This window comes from Trichosurus vulpecula, chromosome 4, assembly GCF_011100635.1.
Source record: "Trichosurus vulpecula isolate mTriVul1 chromosome 4, mTriVul1.pri, whole genome shotgun sequence".
Classification (NCBI taxonomy): Eukaryota; Metazoa; Chordata; class Mammalia; order Diprotodontia; family Phalangeridae; genus Trichosurus; species Trichosurus vulpecula.
The window spans coordinates 192,041,437-192,057,549 of NC_050576.1; the positions used below are offsets into that span (position 1 = coordinate 192,041,437).

The 16,113-nt window shown below is 47.6% G+C and overlaps 2 protein-coding genes across 2 annotated transcripts in view; one reads left to right on the forward strand and one right to left on the reverse strand.

Moving 5' to 3' along the window:
- Nucleotides 1-6,005, forward strand: part of NMT1 (N-myristoyltransferase 1) — a 56,743-nt gene extending 50,738 nt beyond the window's left edge. Inside the window, exons 11-12 of the mRNA XM_036755373.1 lie at nucleotides 928-1,065; nucleotides 2,155-6,005. Coding sequence (XP_036611268.1) covers nucleotides 928-1,065; nucleotides 2,155-2,175 — 159 coding nt within the window. The 3' untranslated portion in view covers nucleotides 2,176-6,005. The remainder of the gene's footprint in view (nucleotides 1-927; nucleotides 1,066-2,154) is intronic.
- A 3,419-nt stretch (nucleotides 6,006-9,424) lies between these two features.
- The window catches only part of PLCD3 (phospholipase C delta 3), a 30,079-nt gene continuing 23,390 nt past the window's right edge, over nucleotides 9,425-16,113 (reverse strand). Inside the window, exons 12-18 of the mRNA XM_036755216.1 lie at nucleotides 14,548-14,715; nucleotides 13,328-13,487; nucleotides 12,518-12,634; nucleotides 11,523-11,689; nucleotides 10,817-10,952; nucleotides 10,466-10,615; nucleotides 9,425-10,166 (exon numbers count right to left, since the gene is read on the reverse strand). Of these exons, the coding sequence (XP_036611111.1) occupies nucleotides 10,078-10,166; nucleotides 10,466-10,615; nucleotides 10,817-10,952; nucleotides 11,523-11,689; nucleotides 12,518-12,634; nucleotides 13,328-13,487; nucleotides 14,548-14,715 (987 nt within the window). The 3' untranslated portion in view covers nucleotides 9,425-10,077. The remainder of the gene's footprint in view (nucleotides 10,167-10,465; nucleotides 10,616-10,816; nucleotides 10,953-11,522; nucleotides 11,690-12,517; nucleotides 12,635-13,327; nucleotides 13,488-14,547; nucleotides 14,716-16,113) is intronic.

Genomic DNA, 16,113 nt, shown 5'->3' on the forward strand with positions numbered 1-16,113 from the left:
TCGCAGCTGTTTTCTAAGCAGCCCTCCAAAAACTAGAGAAAGGACTTTCCAGACCAATTGAAAGCCTTTCTGAATCCCTCCTGATTTATTTCAGTGAGTTTGGTTCTCACGGGAGGTGCTGCCAAGGAGCCTGAATAGCCAGGCCTGCCCTGAGAATAAAGAGTTTCTCCTACCATCTTCCCCAGCGTGGGAGAGGGCAGGTTGGTCTCTATCTTGGTGAGTCGTTTTTTCTGATGAGAAAGTGTGCACGGCAGCTCAGGCTTCTTTGAGATGCTGAGTAGGTCCCCAGCCTCAGCAGGTCCCCCACCTCAGTCTGAATCGATGTGTGCCAAGTCCAGTGTGGAGAACTGTTAGGGAATGCATGCCAGAAAGAGAAAGAACATAATCCCTGGCTTTTGAGCTTGTGGGGCATCTAATTTGGGAAACCAAGCACATGTTATAAAATGACTTTTACAGTTACAAAGCAACATATGACCAAGTACAAAACCGTACACTGAATATCAGGTTTTTTAGGACATAAAGGCAAGAGGAATGGAGTCAGGAGAGACCTTTGCTAAAGGGGGTTTAGAATCTGATCTTGCATGTGGATTTGTAAGGGAGAAAGGTTTTCATTCCAGTAGAGGGAATATAGCATAAGCAAAGGCCCAGGATGAGCAAGCTTTGTGCTCCTGACATTAAGGAAATTAATATGAGGGGAGAAGCTCTGTTGGGGAAGTGATGAAAAACACAGAAAGCTGAGGGACTGGATGATTGAAGGCTTTAACTCTAGGCCAGAAAGTTGGGTTGTGATATTCTAGACAATAGGGAGCCATCCATGGATAATGAACAGGAGAATGGCGTGTTGAAAATACTATTGTAGGATAATTATTCTGGCCTAGCTAGCCTTCCTCTTTTCACTCCTTTGACTTCTCACTGCCACCTGCACAGAAAGGATTCGATGTATTCAATGCACTGGATCTCATGGAAAATAAAACATTCTTGGAGAAGCTGAAATTTGGAATCGGGGATGGCAACCTGCAGTATTATCTCTACAATTGGAAGTGCCCCAGCATGGGAGCAGAGAAGGTAAGTACTCACGGGCCCTGCTCCTCAAACCTGTTGGCAGCTCCTCTGGGTGGCTGGAGTTAGGAGCCCAGGCAATAGCCAAGGTATCTCTGGCAGTGTCTGAGCTCCTCAGTCCTTATTGTAGGCAGCCCCATAGACTGGGACACAGGCTTTTCTGAGTCCCTAAAGAAATCAAAACTTTCTGATTTCCTGATCAGCAAAGCCAGCCCTGCCCTGACTATGTTTTGCAAAGACCACCCCTGAAGGGGGAAGAGAGAGCTCAAGGTAGGAAGGGTATGCTACCAGGTGAGCCACCTCATGCTTCTTTAGGGCATTCTGGGGGCATTTTAGGAAGCCCAGAGGACCAAGACATTCGTGGCTAGTCCACATGAGCTTTTTCGGGAGCTGCCCTGGGAGCAGAGCCATGCCTGTGGAGCATGCCTAGGTGTGAACAAAGTAAATGGCTACCCAAGGTACTGCACGTGTGAAGGGAGCTGCCGTGAGGAAGCTCATTTTTGTACACCAGGAAGATCTGTTCTCCTTAGCACATAGATAGTTTGTGATAAGTCTAGGCATGGTGACATTGTAGTTTGCTGTGAATGGTGAGACATCCCAGAAGGCCTACAAATGCTTTACCAGGAGCACTAGACCTCCCTATATTGTCTTGTGTAGGTGCTGCTTTGGTTGGGGAGGAGGGGGGCGCTGTTCCCTCTGCCTTTGGTTATTGCCCTAGGTCTTACTTTCTCTGCCCCTCCCCCTGCACCGGGGAAGTGGTTTGGTCAGTCGGCATCTTAAAAGAGCAGCCAAAGAATTTTATCTCCTGACCAGTGTTGCTGTAGGACCCAGAACCAGCGCTTTTCTCTGACATTTTAATAAATAACGTAAATCCTTGTGGAAGAGATTTGGTGCAAAAGTCCCATAACATCAGTGTTAGTCCTTCCTCTCAAAAAAAATAGCTCAGGCCAGCTCCCCGAGCAGGTTTCCTTCCTCCCACAAAGTCATGCTAGTTCTGTGCCAATTGAACTTCTTTTGGATCTTCTGGATAGCAAGGGAAACAGCTCGGATCTTTGGGAAACATCCACCTTACTTCTTCCTAATTGGCTGCCCTAGGTTGGACTGGTGTTGCAGTAATCAGGTGCCAATGAAAATCGGACAAAGCCACTGAGAATTCAGAGCAGGACATGGAACCCGCCGCTGTTGGTCTGATTTTCATGGAGGCGAGAATCCCCAGCTGAGGGAACAGAACCGAACCAGCTACACCAAACAGCCACTGACTTTGATAATTGTATCACAACAGCGTAGGCTGTCACCTCTGGCGGCTTCTCTGGTCTCTGTTTTCCAATTAATTACATCCTCATGCAGCCATGATCAAGGGAATGTAACTGCTGAAAACTAGCTCATGATTGGCATATTATGGAGTTAACGGGTGAATAATAAAAATATATATATTATATATATATATAATATTTTAAATATCTTTCATGTTCCAGACTTACAAGGATGTTTGGTCCCCAGTGAAAAGTTGTGTCCAGCAAAAATCCTTAACGTAAGAGCCAGGGAGTCAGTATGTTAATGCCACCAGTCATTGCCCTCTGAAGAATGGCACTGGCATTGATGTTTGGTGGGGTGGCAAGGGTGAGGAACCTCCCCCTTGGTTCCCATCTGCTTTGGGAGTAGAACAGGTGAAGGGGGGAGGAATTTAAATAGGAGCATAGTAGGGTAAGAGAAGTTCAGGTCATTTTTAAATCTTACGGATGTGCTCAGGGCTGGTAACATGGCACATGGGCCTACTGGCTGAGATGGAGCCCCACAGACAGAGCTGTAGAGTGAAAGTCAGGCCCAGGCTGCCAATGTTTCTTCTGCCTGACCCCAAAGAGCAGCACAGGGCCTGTTGGAATGGGTAGGGGAGAAAGTTATATGGACATAGCCCTCCTGGGCAGTTTCAGTTAGGATTTAACTTACTCCCTACTCCTTCCATTACCATCATTACAGTCTCTACTCTCTAGGAAACTAATTTATGGATTCCATTTTAAAGGGCTATCTGGATAGTTGTTGCCATCCTTTGTAGGGATCATTTTCCTGTGGGATGTTAGATCTTCTGCTTAGTGTGACTGTCAGCTTGAAGGGGACCTCAGACCTCCTTGTAGCTTCTGGGACAGTACAGCACAGCAGTGCCATTCCTGTTAGCAGAAGCACGTACCCATTGCCCAGGGTACGTTGCATGAGCGACAACTGTCAGGATATGATGAGGCCCATGAGGCTGCTCACCCAGATGCCTTTCTGCTACCAGTCATGAGCCCGTGCCTTCCAGCTGTTCTCATCACATTAACCATTCTCCACTGCCCATTCTGGGGACCCCTCTATGCTTCTCTGGGGGCAGCTCAAGAGCGGCTGGGGTTGGGGAGAGGGATGTTGATTTTAGACAGATTAGGCAACTCAGCTATTAGAAACAAAGGGGTTTTTCATGCTGTCTTCTTGGCCCATATTTCAGTGCTGGGTTGTTCTATGCTTTTAATTGCCCTTGACTTACAGAGCGGGCCAGGGAGCATTGTTTTGCAAAGTTTTGTTTTCACCTAAGTATAATCTCATAGCTTTTGCTCTAGAGGGAAAAAAAACCAACCTCAGTGGTGGACAGAGAACATTATGTACAGGGGCTTCTTGCTGCTTTTACCTTTTGGGCTCTTTCAGGTGAAAGTGAAACCTCAGTCGGAATGCCAGGCCAGGCCATCTCTGGTCCCACTGACTGAAGCCGCCTTTGTCAGAGTCAAGGGTTTGTTCCAAGGTATGGGTTTGGTTGGCATTTTCAGGGGGATGATTCTGAAGCTGGGACTATTTTTGTATGAATTTGGCCACAATGTGTTTGGAGACTGGACTATTGGGTATTGCTGGGATCGAGGAAAATCTTGCTTGCCCTCTGTAGACCTGTAAGAATGGGTCAAAGTCCCCCCACCACTGGAGTTAAGTTTCTTCAAAGGTCTTTGGAACCCTATCCTTTTATTTTTTTCCCCTGTGAATTGTTCAAAAAAGAACACCTATCACTGCAGGACCCAGTGGATAATAGAGGATCTTTGAGCCCCTTAAGGCAAGGCTACTGAGACCAAAGCAGCTGCCTATTGGCCAGCAGTATTCTCATGGAAAATTAAATGGGAAGGAGCAGGGAGCCAAGGTGTCCCAGACTTGATCTTCTTCATAGAGATTCAAGTCCACTAAAAACTAACAGACCCATTACCCAGCTCTTTCCTGCCTTAGGCAGTGGGGTGAAAAGGGAAAGTCCTGTACTCCCCTGTCCTCGACCTGCTTTGAACCACCTCAGACAAGGCCATGGGAGGGGAGGCATGTGTGGGATTTCAATTGTGTAAAGCTTTCTCAGGGGATGAGAAGATGAGTTTGCTCATCTTGGTTAGCCTGGATCATGAAATGGAAACTCAGGCGCTTAATTCCACTGGCCCAGGAATATCCAGAACCCTTGGCAAAGGTGTCTTTCCAGGATTGATGGAGCCTAAGGCCTTTATACAGTTGGCACCATGTGGCCAGGTGTGACATCCTGAACACCAGTCCCTTGGCTTTCTCGTGAATAAGATCATCATTCATTTGATCAGAATGCCAGGACTTTGAATTCTCATGATCCTTTTCTGCTTGCTGTGCCATTTCATCTAGATTTTTAAAAGTCAGCATAGAGTTGTTAAACCAGCCCCTGGAGTTTGATCCTATCCTCTACCCTACCCTTGGGATTTCTGGGCCTAAGCCCAGAAGGAATCACTGTGTGATCCCAGGTCCTCCTTCCAGCTCTTGGAGTAACCAAGGAAGCTGAGGGTTAATGGTACCACTACGTCCCTGGAGGGGGGGCTAACCAAAGGGGTCTAATGGACCCAGGTGGCATCCTGTGATTTCCTGTGAATTTTTGCTTCTTTATTGTGGTGCCCTGGCCTTCTGGCCCTCATACATTGCCACCCAGGTTGGCTTCAAACACATTCTTTTCCAAAGATGTCTTTGGAATTGCTCTCACCATGTGACCGCTGATCCTATGGTACAGTTTGGTAGGCTCCCACTGGCTCTTGCAATTAAAGCCCTCTCTTGCCTGAGCCAGAAACCTGAGAGAGAAGGTCTCCTGTGAAACTTGCCCCTCCCCTACACCCAGTTACCTTTTGCTGCGTAAGTCCTATTCTGAAGAAACTGATGCTTTGCTCCAAGGTCAAGATTAAAAAAAAAAAAAACAACAACCAGTCCAGTCCTTAGTGGGGACACACTAAAGCATTGCTGTTTGCCCTTCAACTGTGTGGGGAAAGAATTAAGTCCTGCTTTTTCTTACCTACCTCCAGTTTCCTTTTCCTTCCTTTTTTCTGGCTTAGGCCACTCTGGAACCTAGATGGAAGTTCCTTTGTGTGTGTTGTGCCATCCCAACCACACCTCCCAAAAGATAAACCATTAAAAATTGAGATGTATGGTAGACTTAAGTGGACTTCTAATGGAGCTGGGCCAGGAAGGTGTCAGGCTACCTGCAGTGGACTAAATAATGATGGTCCCAAAGCAAGTGGTTGATGAGACCTTCAAGGGTGTTGCTATCCAGGTTTGGGTTAAAGAAGGTGATGCCTTGGGATGCGGAGAAGATAAGAGTTGTCTCCTCCCAAAACTCTCAGCTGGGGTGGGAGATGGGTGGGAACCTGGTCCTCCACTGAGGGCCTTGTTGAGGGGGACATAAGATCATCCATTTGTAACTTTCTACTGTGTGACTTGGCAGAACTGAAAAATGTGACTTTGGGTGTCCCCTCCCACTGATAACACTGGACGATGATCTAAGCAGGTGGGCCCTGAATGGGGGGGGGGGGGGGCATTTTGGAGAGGGAGGTTTGGTGAAGGGGCTTCCATTTCAGAGGAGCAGGGAATAAAGACAAGAAGTTGTGTGTGGCTGGGTCATGAGTGATTGCAATTTCCTTAATTCTAATAAAGCAGCTGAAACCCTTCTGCTTTACTGGCATTCCTGTCGGCATCAGGTGGCACTGGGACAGGAGGTGAGGTTGGGCTGGGTATCATCCGCCAACCTGGGGGCAGGCAAGCTACTTCTCCATGGCAGCTCCAAGGGGCTGGCAGAGCTCGAGCTTCAGTCTCATGACCACAAGGCCAGGCCAGCTTGGGAAACTTCCTTTGGCTCCTACTCTTCCCTTTCAAAGCAGACTTGGCTTTTTCCTCATTCTTCCCCGGCTCTATAGCCATGGTGGAGCCAGTGCTGTCTCTAAGGCTCATTCAGAGTAAGAAGAATGACAGGCCCCAGAACAGGGTCACTCCTGGGAATGGCTGCCAGCAAGAATGATTTCCCTCGCCCGAGCTTCTGCCCCCATGGCTGGCTACCTGATGGGCTCTCCTCTGGAGGAGACCAAAGCCTGAGCCAGGCCAGGCTAGGGACTGGACCCATGATCAGCTCTCACAGTTAGGGTCTTGACGGGTGCTAGAATCTGGAGGGGGTTAGGATTAGCAGTGCCTGGGTGTCCAGGTAGCTGGCCTGGCCTCGGACACCCATAGACCATAAGATAATTGGGACAACAACATGGGATTGTAGGGGACAGCACATGTGTGTTTTCCTTGTCTCCAGTTTTAGGTTGAAGTTTTAGCCCCTTTAGCATGTCACCCACTATGGCCAAGTTCACCACCTCCTGTGGAGGCAGAGTCTCTCCCTTGGCCTTTCCAGAGAAGACAGGCAGTGTGGTACGGTGAGGAAAACTTCGTAGTCGAAAGACGTGGGTTTTAGCTACTAGTCTAGCTCTGTGACCCAATGGAAGTCAGGTAACTTCGGTTTTTTTCCTCATTTGGAAGTGAGATTCAAATGAAGGAGGGAAGGTGAAAGCACTTTGTAAATTGCAGAGTGTTACATCTGTGTAACAACAGATGCCATGGCTCCTCCTGGGTGAGCTGAGTTGTGGACTTTAAGGCTACCAGAGACAGGTACAGGTTGGAGACTTAAAAATAAGCTAGACCCCCTTCCTCTGCCTTTGCACCTCAGTGCTCAATTTCTTGACGATGTCACTTTGGGGAGACATCCATATACTGCCTCTAAAGTGGGACTTGTAATTGTCTTTGATGTCCTGGACCCCTTCTCAGAATCCTGTTTTTAAATGCATCAAAGTACATAGGATTATAAAGGAAGCTGATTATGTTGAAATACAGTTATCAGAATATTTAGAAAAATAAGCTCATGGACCCCTGGGTTAAGAACCCCGGCTCTAAAGACTTTTGTCTCGTGGTTGGGACCAGCCTCAAGGTCCCCGTTGAACAGCCTGATGACCTCAGGACTCTGCATTCATCCCTGTTGTTACATCACTGAGACTCAGGGTTCTGGTCTTGTCAGCACATCCTTACATTTGCCTTCTGTTGAGGGCAAAGTCATTCTTTCAATCCCCCAAGTTCCCAGCCTAGGATTTGTCCTCATCTCCCCCTCCCGCCTCACATCCAGTCATTTGGCAAGTTGTGTACAATATTTCTCACCTCCATCTTGTCCTCACACTCACACCACCACCCCACTAGTTCATGCCCTCCTCACCTCTGCCCTAGACTATTTCAGTAGCTTCTAAATTGGACACCCTACAACCAGCCTCTCCTTTCTAATCCAACCTCCAAATAGCCATCAAATCAATATTCCTAAAGCATAGCTCTGACCACGTCACTCCCCAGTTCAAGAAGCTTCAATGGCTCCCTATTGCCTCTAAGATGAGATAAAAACTGTGATTTGGCTTTTAGAGCCCTCACAATCTGACCTCGGTTTGTCAGGACAAACTGACCGACTTACAATTCCCTGTACCATTTTCTGCCTTTGCCCAGACTTCCCCCCTGCCTAGAACACTTTCCTTCATCTCCATTTCTTGGAACTCCCCAATTTCCTTCCAGACTCATCTTAAATGCCACTGCCTAATAGAAGTCTTTTCTGCTTTCCACCAAATGTTAGTGTTTCCCCAGAAATAAATTACTTTTATTTTGTATATGACTGTCCCCTCCCCCCAATTAGAAATATAAACTTCTATAGGGCAAGGACCGATTAATTTTTGTCTTTTTAACCCCAGTGCCTAGTACGCAGTAGGTGCTTAATAAATGTTAACTGATTCAGTGATTAGTAGATAATTATGCCAAAGAGAGTTGACATGCCTGTCTAGCCCTAAAAGGGACAGGAACTGTGTGTTCCTTGTTATTGCTGTAACCCATAAGGGTTAGAAAAATTTTAGGATTGGAATGGACCTTGAGTGTAGTCCACCTAGTGTAGGAAGACTGTCTGTCTACAGCATCGCTGAGATTGTTATTCTGTCCCTTTTGAACACTTCCTGATGGGGGAGCCCTCTGCTTCTAGAGATGCTCTCGGACCATTCTGATCATTAGAAAGCTCTTTACACTGAAATTGCTTCCTGGTAATTTCCCCTCACTGCACCTACACAAAAATGGCACCTTTCTCTTCTGAATCACGCTTGCCAATATTGTCTTTCCTTTGAGGTATTTAAAGATGGTAGTATCTCCGGTAAGCCTTCTCTTCTCTAGGTCAGTTATCTCTGTTCTCCAAATATGGCATGGTTTCCAGATCCTTTCCCCCAAACACCAACTCTGCTTTCTCAATGACCTTCCAAGGTGGCATTCAAAGACCACTTCTGTGCTCCAATATGGTCTGACCAGCCCAGAACACCGTTAAACTGTCACCTTTCTTCTCAACAGTGTACTTTAAAAAAAATTATTGATATCTTTTGTTTTTAAGTCACCTACATTTCCCTCCTTTGCCCCACCTCATTTCTGTTAATGCAGCTCAAGGTACCTTTGTCACACTCTTAGTGCAGCACTCTCAGCTTTTAGTTCACACTTTTGATATCTTCATCCAGACCTGGCAAAGGAAAATGGGCAGGAGGGTTGGGGAGACCCTGGTGACTTGATCTCAGCCCCCTTGAGCTGACCATAGCAAGGTACTTAACTGTAGGTTTGAACCCAGTCTGGCTATGGCTGATCCCTTAGAGCTGGAATCTAGCCTGAGGCACCCCCAGGACCTTCGCCTGCAGTGTCCCCAAGGTTAGGGCCTTCACTATGACCCTATGCAGACCCCTGCATACCAAGTTCTAGGGAGATAGCGCACTAATCCAGCTTTCCCTCCTAGCTTCTCCCATCCTTGGAGGCAGGCGTGTTTTCTAGCTGTTGGAGTCTCCTCTCTAGCCCTAGGGGCAGTTACCCAATATGTTTGCATCTCTTCTCCTTCTTGGGCACCCTACAGTAAAATGTTAGCTCCTTGAGGTCAAGCCTCTTTTTTTGTCTTGATGCCCTACAAAGAGTAGATGCTTAATATTTGTTGGATTGAATCATGGCAGGGGACAATTATCCCACTCCTTCCTGTGGCTGGAATGCAGTGACAAGGAGAGTGAGGTGAAAATGTTAAAATAAACTCTTTATTCTTTATAAGATTGTTCTGTAATACTATTTGCCCCTGAGGAATCCCCAGGAAAACAAAAAAACTGCTTCAGGGTCTCCCCTGTCTCCTGTTCTCTACTTTCCGTAAGGGAGAGTGGATCCATTCCAAAGAAGGGTGAAGGGCAGGAGAGCCAGTGGGGTCAGAGTGGGCATTGATGCTCTAAGACTGTCAAAGATCCTGGCACTGTGGGAGTGAAGAGGAGACCAGGGCTTTAGCCCCAGGGGTCGGTAGAGACAGCAATATAGCCAGCCAGATCAGAAGAGCACCACCTCGAAGAGAGACCAACCATTTCCCAGAGCACAGCAGGACTCTGGGCATCTAGCAAGCCCCATAACTGAAGCCCAAAGAGTACAGGCTCATGATGGGATGAGCCCCAGGGACATAGGCACTCTCCTCTCATATCCGCAGTCCCCAGATCTTCTGAGAGGGACCCTAAACTGCAGAGGAGGAGGACAACCCTCCTGGGCCCAGGAAGGAATGATGGCAATATTACAGACTCTCCTTGCTTAGGAGCTTGGCCTAAACGTTCCTTTCCTCAAAACCCTGCCTCTGGGTTCAGTGCAGGAAGGCAGGTTCTGGGCACATGCTGGCGATGAGGGAATCAGTCCTCACTGGTTTTTGATCTGAATATGGACAAAGAGTGTGGCTGGAGCCAGAGAAGCCCCATCCTTCGAGAACAGATGGATGTGTCGGTACCCTACGGGAGAAACCAGGCATTAGGGTCAATGCCACCCTGTCCCAACACAGTAGGGGAATTGATAAGCAACAGCAAATGTGTTGGGAAAGGACACCAGTGTCCAGAGAGCCCCAAGCATTGTGACAATGAGCTGAGTGATTTAGGGAGGGGGCGGATGTAGTCCTGGCCCATACTTGGGCCTACGGGTCTATTTCTCACCTAGCTCTCCTCCCCCTTCCATCTCACCACTTTCATGTCACCACCCCTCCAGCCCTCTCCCTTCCGGGCTTCTCATTCTCTCTCCAACTCACTGTCCTCACCTTGCTTTAGGCTGTACATGGGTAGGGTGAACTGGCCCACAAAATCATTGGAAGAGGTGATATCATAGTCTTCTACTACAAATCGGACCAACGCCAGCTCCGGAGTCCCAAGGGTGAACTGTAGAGTTTGCCCCCAGTAAGGATTAAAGCCTGTAGACAAAGCACAGGGCCTTTCAGGCTACCTCCCTCCTCCCCAAACAGGTACCAGTGTGTGCTAGAACCTGTCCCGTTCCTCCTCCCAAGGAAGCACAAACCCACTCTTTCCTGCCGTGCCTCCTTCCCCAAGTTGCTGGCCCCCAATCTGAGGGTACGCCCAACCCTCTACACCGTTCTCCCATCGTCCACACACACCGTTGTTGAGCACATAGTTAGTCTCTTTCTGGGCACAGTCCCTGGGTACCCCATAAATCTCCACTCGAACCAGTGGGTCCACAATAGAATTTGGCTTCTCTCTGTTCAATTTGGGCAATTGTTGAGCTGTTAGCACCTGATGGGGGGGAAGAACATAATGGGGGACTCCACACCAGCCCCTTCCCCGCTTGGGTCCTGGAATTCAGAGCCAATCCCAGCTACCCCAAGCATAAGCCTTACTAGGAGACCTGCTCAAGCTCAGGCATCGGTCAGGCCCCCACCAACCCTGTATCTCCCTCCTCTCCCCAGCTTCCCAGGGCTTCTGGTTTTGTCTTTATTTCACATCAGCAAAGCATGCCTGCCCCTACTTGTCCACGCCTCACCTTTTCCTCCTCTCAGGCCTTTGTAAAGACTATCCTTAACCCCCTGTTCCTCTCCCCTCCTCCTCAGTCCTCTTGCATTTCTCTTCTCTAAAAAACATTCCATTCCTCACCACACCCAACTTCACCCCCTCTAGTCTCTCCTCACTGTCCCAACCCTGAATGTCTAGACTCTAGAGCTCCCTTCCACTGCAAGAGGCTGCTTCTGCTGCCGAGGGGCGGTTTTCTTTCTCACTTCCATCCACCACCAATCCCCAAAGATAGTAAGCTTGTCAAGAGGAACAACTTTGTGCCTCCTGGCACAAGGTTTTGTCTGTGGTGCTGACCTTGATAATGAGGGTGGTCTGGGGGGGCCCAGGGTGTTCAGGGTCAAAGGTTGTGTCTCTTCGCCGAAGAAAGTCAGGTTTCAGGACATAACCACATTTCCCATTCACCAGGAAGCGGCCATTATTCAGGTCCATCTCGTACCCAGGAGTCTGGAAGTTCAAGGCCACTGTGGGAGAAACAGATTGGGGTAGAGGGAGCCTCAGAGAGGCAGGGCCAAGGGTCCAGATCTGCCATCACCTCTCTTGTCTGTTTTTGGTTTTTGTCTTTTTCATCCATCCCTGGTAACCATCATGTAACAGGGGCTACAGAAATGCTTGTTTATTGAACTGAAGGCAAGGGATCTCAAAGCAATGCACAGATCCTGGGTAAGCTTTGTCCTGCTGGCTGCTCACTTTCCCTCTCCGCTGCAGCACTCAGACCTCCCACAACTCCTTCCTCTTCCACCCCCCTCTCCCAGGGTCCCCCTTCTAACAGGGCTCAAACCTCAGAGGCACCAGCCAGTGACACTATCCATCCCACCCAGAGCACCATATACTGCCCTAAGCTGAGTCAGTGCCAGAAGAGACAGGTAGGGTGAGGCTAGGGAAAGGAGAGAGAGTCCAGTTAAGGTGAAAGGGGCAGTAGGGTGGACATAAAGTACCACAGGTATGGGTCTGGGAGTCAAGTCTGGGTCCTAACCAGTATGAGTGTCCACTCTCCTCAGTCCCTCAGCTGTACTGGATTATACCTGGTCTCTCTCTCACACACACACACCTTTAATTTCAGTCAGTTTATTTCCCATGTGCCTCTCCTGGTATCCCCTATACCCAAGTGCCAACCCCCATGCTCCCCTGGCACCCATCTGTGCCCTCCAGTTACCAGCTTCCCTACTTAAAGCCTTTCCTATTGGCACAATGGTACCCTTCATCCTTCCCACATACCCTCAACTCCTTTCTGTGCCCTGACCTACCATGCATCCAGGATATCCATATGCCCTCCATCCCCTGTAGCTTACCCAGCTGGCAGCCCCCATTCCACATCTCCTGGGGATTATAATTGGCAGAGGTCATCCTGAGCCCCAGGGGGTAGACTCTACACAGCTGGCAAGTATTGTGTCGGACAAAGTTGTTTCCTGGGCAAGATGAGAGGTTCATGCATAGGGCTCCAACTCCCCCTCTCCTAACCACCCTCCACCCTCCCACTTCTCCCATCCCTACCTCAGAGAGTACCCACCACCCCAGGAACAATGCCAGAAGCCTGGACTGGGACTTGGTGTAAAGGGATCTCACACCCAGGTCAGAAATCTGCCCATTTTGGCCACTCTCAGCCTGACCTGGAAGGGATCACCCAGGCAACTCGTACTCCTCATGGAGGCATCGTCTGGCAGTTTCCTCATCTGTCCTACCTATTCTTCAAACCATGACCACCCCAGCCCATGTCAATCTCTCCTTCCAGTAGATGGGCTTGAATATTTTATTTGTACTAACCCTTTGGCAATACTGCTTTGATATTTTTGTTAACATGTAGACTGTCAAGTTCCATGAAGGCAGAACCTATACCTTAGGCTTCAGTAAGACACCCAATGCCTAGCACCTGTCAAGCACTTCATAAATACTTGGCTTCTGTCTCCCCAACTTCCCAGTTCACTTCCTAGTCCCTGAGTGCCCTCCCTGGGGATTCTCCCTCTGTGCCCACTGCCCTGGTCTCCAGAACCCCCTTTCCTAGGTCTCCTCTCTGGATCTACCTAATCAGGGCCCCTCACCAGCTCCCACAATCTCCCCCAGTACCCTTTCCCAACAGTCTTGCCCATTCCTTGGACTCCTACCAGATTCCTTGATGAATTTCCTGGCTTTGCGTTCATTGAGAGAAGGGACCCAGCAAGGTTGGGGTTGGATCCCATTCAGGTCCACAGCATTTAAATGGGAGGCACGGCAGTAGATGACCAGGTCTGAGAGCCCGGAGGAGATATGGGGTCTTTTTTTGGTCTGGGAGGCAGAAACAATCCCAGTCCCAGGCTCAGACCACAAGCTCTAGGGCTGGGCCAGCCACTTCCCAACCTAAGCCTCAACCATCCAGACCCCTTCCCTAGGCCCCTGCCTGTATTGTTCCCTCCTCCCCATTCCAAGTCAGATGTCCTATGTTGAACAGTTTAGGAACATCTTCACATGTATAGGAAGTAGGGGAAGTAGGAGGGGAATCCTGAAGTCAGTATGAAGAGAATAAGGAAAGCCTGAACCCCAAAGAGATCAAAGAAGGGGAAATGATCCACACGCACAAAAATAGTTATAGCAGCTCTTTCTCGTGGTAGCAAAATACCCTGAAAATTAAGGGATGGCCTGTCAATTGGGGAACGGCCGAACAAATTATGGTATATGAATGTAATGGAATACTACCGAGCTGGAAGAAATAATGAAAGGGATGGCTTCAAAGAAAGCTGGGAAGACTTGCAAGAACCGATACAGAGCCAAGTGAGCAGAAACAGGAACAATTTATACAGCAACAACGTTGTTGTTGTCTGTCCTTTGTTCTCAAAGAGGACCATGATATTGGGAAGGTGATGTCATGACTTACAAGCAACAACAATATTATTAAGACAAACAATTTTGAAAGACTTAAGAACTCTGATCAACTCGAGGACCAAATGTGATTTACAGAAGAATGGTAAAGAAACATGCCACCCAGCTCTTGACCAAGAGGCTTCACAGACAGACTCAGGCTACTTCCTGAATGAAACATACACATTTTTTGGATGCTGTCACTGTGAGAATTTGTTTTGCTTGGCTAGACTTACTGGTTACAAGGGTTTTGTTTTTTTCTTTTTTTTTTTCCAATGGAAGGAAGGGGAAAGATTTTTGTTAAGTAGGAAAAATAAAATTTAGAAAACACTTTTAAATGGAAAAAAAAAATTTAAGAGAATAGGGAAAGATCTGGGTGGAGGAAACACTAGCTTTCTCCATCTCCCCTTCCACTTTTCCTTCCAGACTCTAAACTCTCGTGTAAGGCACTCTAGCTGGCCCTGTCCCTCTGGACTTCAGCCCAGCTCACCTGTTTATTGCGCTCTCCAGACTCTGCCTCCTCCTCCTCCTCCTCCTCAGATTCCTCATCTTGTTCCTCCTTTCCTTCCTCTTCTTCCTTTATATAGGATAGGACTGACTCTTCTAATTTATGAGTGGATGACTTTCTTCTCTTTGTGAAAGATTTGACTTTCAGCAACTGAAGTTGGGGGGGAGGTGGGGAGCCAAAGAAGACAGATTTCAAGACTCCCTCTTTTTCTCTTTCCATATCCAGACTCCCTCTGCAATCCTCTAAACCAGGGTTTCTTAACCCTTTGTGTGCCACAGACCCCTTTGGCAGTCTGGTAAAGCCTAGGGAGCCATCCTCAGAATAATGCTCTTAAGTGTATAAAATAACACAATACTAATTATTATTAATACAATACAATTATTATATTATATAATGAAATTCAATATAATTATTATATTATATATTATTATATAATTATTAAATCTTACATATCATTATATAATATAATTTAATTCAACACCACCATTATTATTATTATTTGCTGTGGCCACTATAAATGGATGCCCAAGTTTGAGATCTGTTCTCCCTTTTCCTCTAGCCCGTGTATTCACACATAAAAGTGTGTTTTCTAAAAATTTATTTACTTTTATGGAAAAAAAACAGGCAGCTAGATGGCTCAGTGAGTAGAGCGTTGGACCTGGAGTCAAGAAGACTTGAGTTCAAATGTGGCCTCAGACACTTACTAGCTATGTGACCCTGGGCAAGTCACTTAACCTCTGTTACTAATGATACTAATTATATTGAAATTGTTATAAAAAAATTCTTTTAAGTTCCTGGACCCCAGGTTAAGAACTCCCCACTATGGCTCAAAGCAACATCCTCTGCTAAGCCCTTGTCTTTTGTGAACTTTGGGGAGAACCTGTCTGTCCCTTCTGGTTCCTCTGAAGTTGGCAGATCATGAGAACACTTTCTTGTACTTCTCATTTTTAACTGAAGCGGGGCATGGGGGCTGTTAAGGACTTAGGCGGCAAAAAGCTAGGAATTCAAGTGGAACACTCAAGGCTGTTCTCCCCCCAACCCCACTCCCAACCATGTCATCAGAAGGATGGCTGAAATTAAACCAATACATTCCTCATGAGTTCAATTCAGAACACATAAGTGGATATTCCAGCCCTGCTTGGTGGTATTCCAAGACAGAAGACTCTATTCTCTGTTTAGAACCGGACCCCAATGGGCTCCAGACCCAGAGAAGGTCTTAGACCAGGTTAGGTCTAGATGCGTTAGAAAGCACATCTCGTCAAGAAATCTAGTTTTTCTTCAAGATGTACTTTGAATAACTGAATTGTATCTGAAGTGGTGTATTCTCTGTTCCCTCCCATTGTGTTGTTGTTCAGTCATGTTAACTATTCATGACCTCCGTGGACTATACGGTCCATGGAGTTTTCTTGGCAAAGATGCTACAGTAGCTTGCCATTTCCTTCTCCAGCGGATTAAGGCAAACAGAGGTTAAGTGACTTGCCCAAGGTCACACAGCCACTATATGTCTGAGGCCCCATTTGAACTCGGGTCTTCCTGACTCTAGGCCCA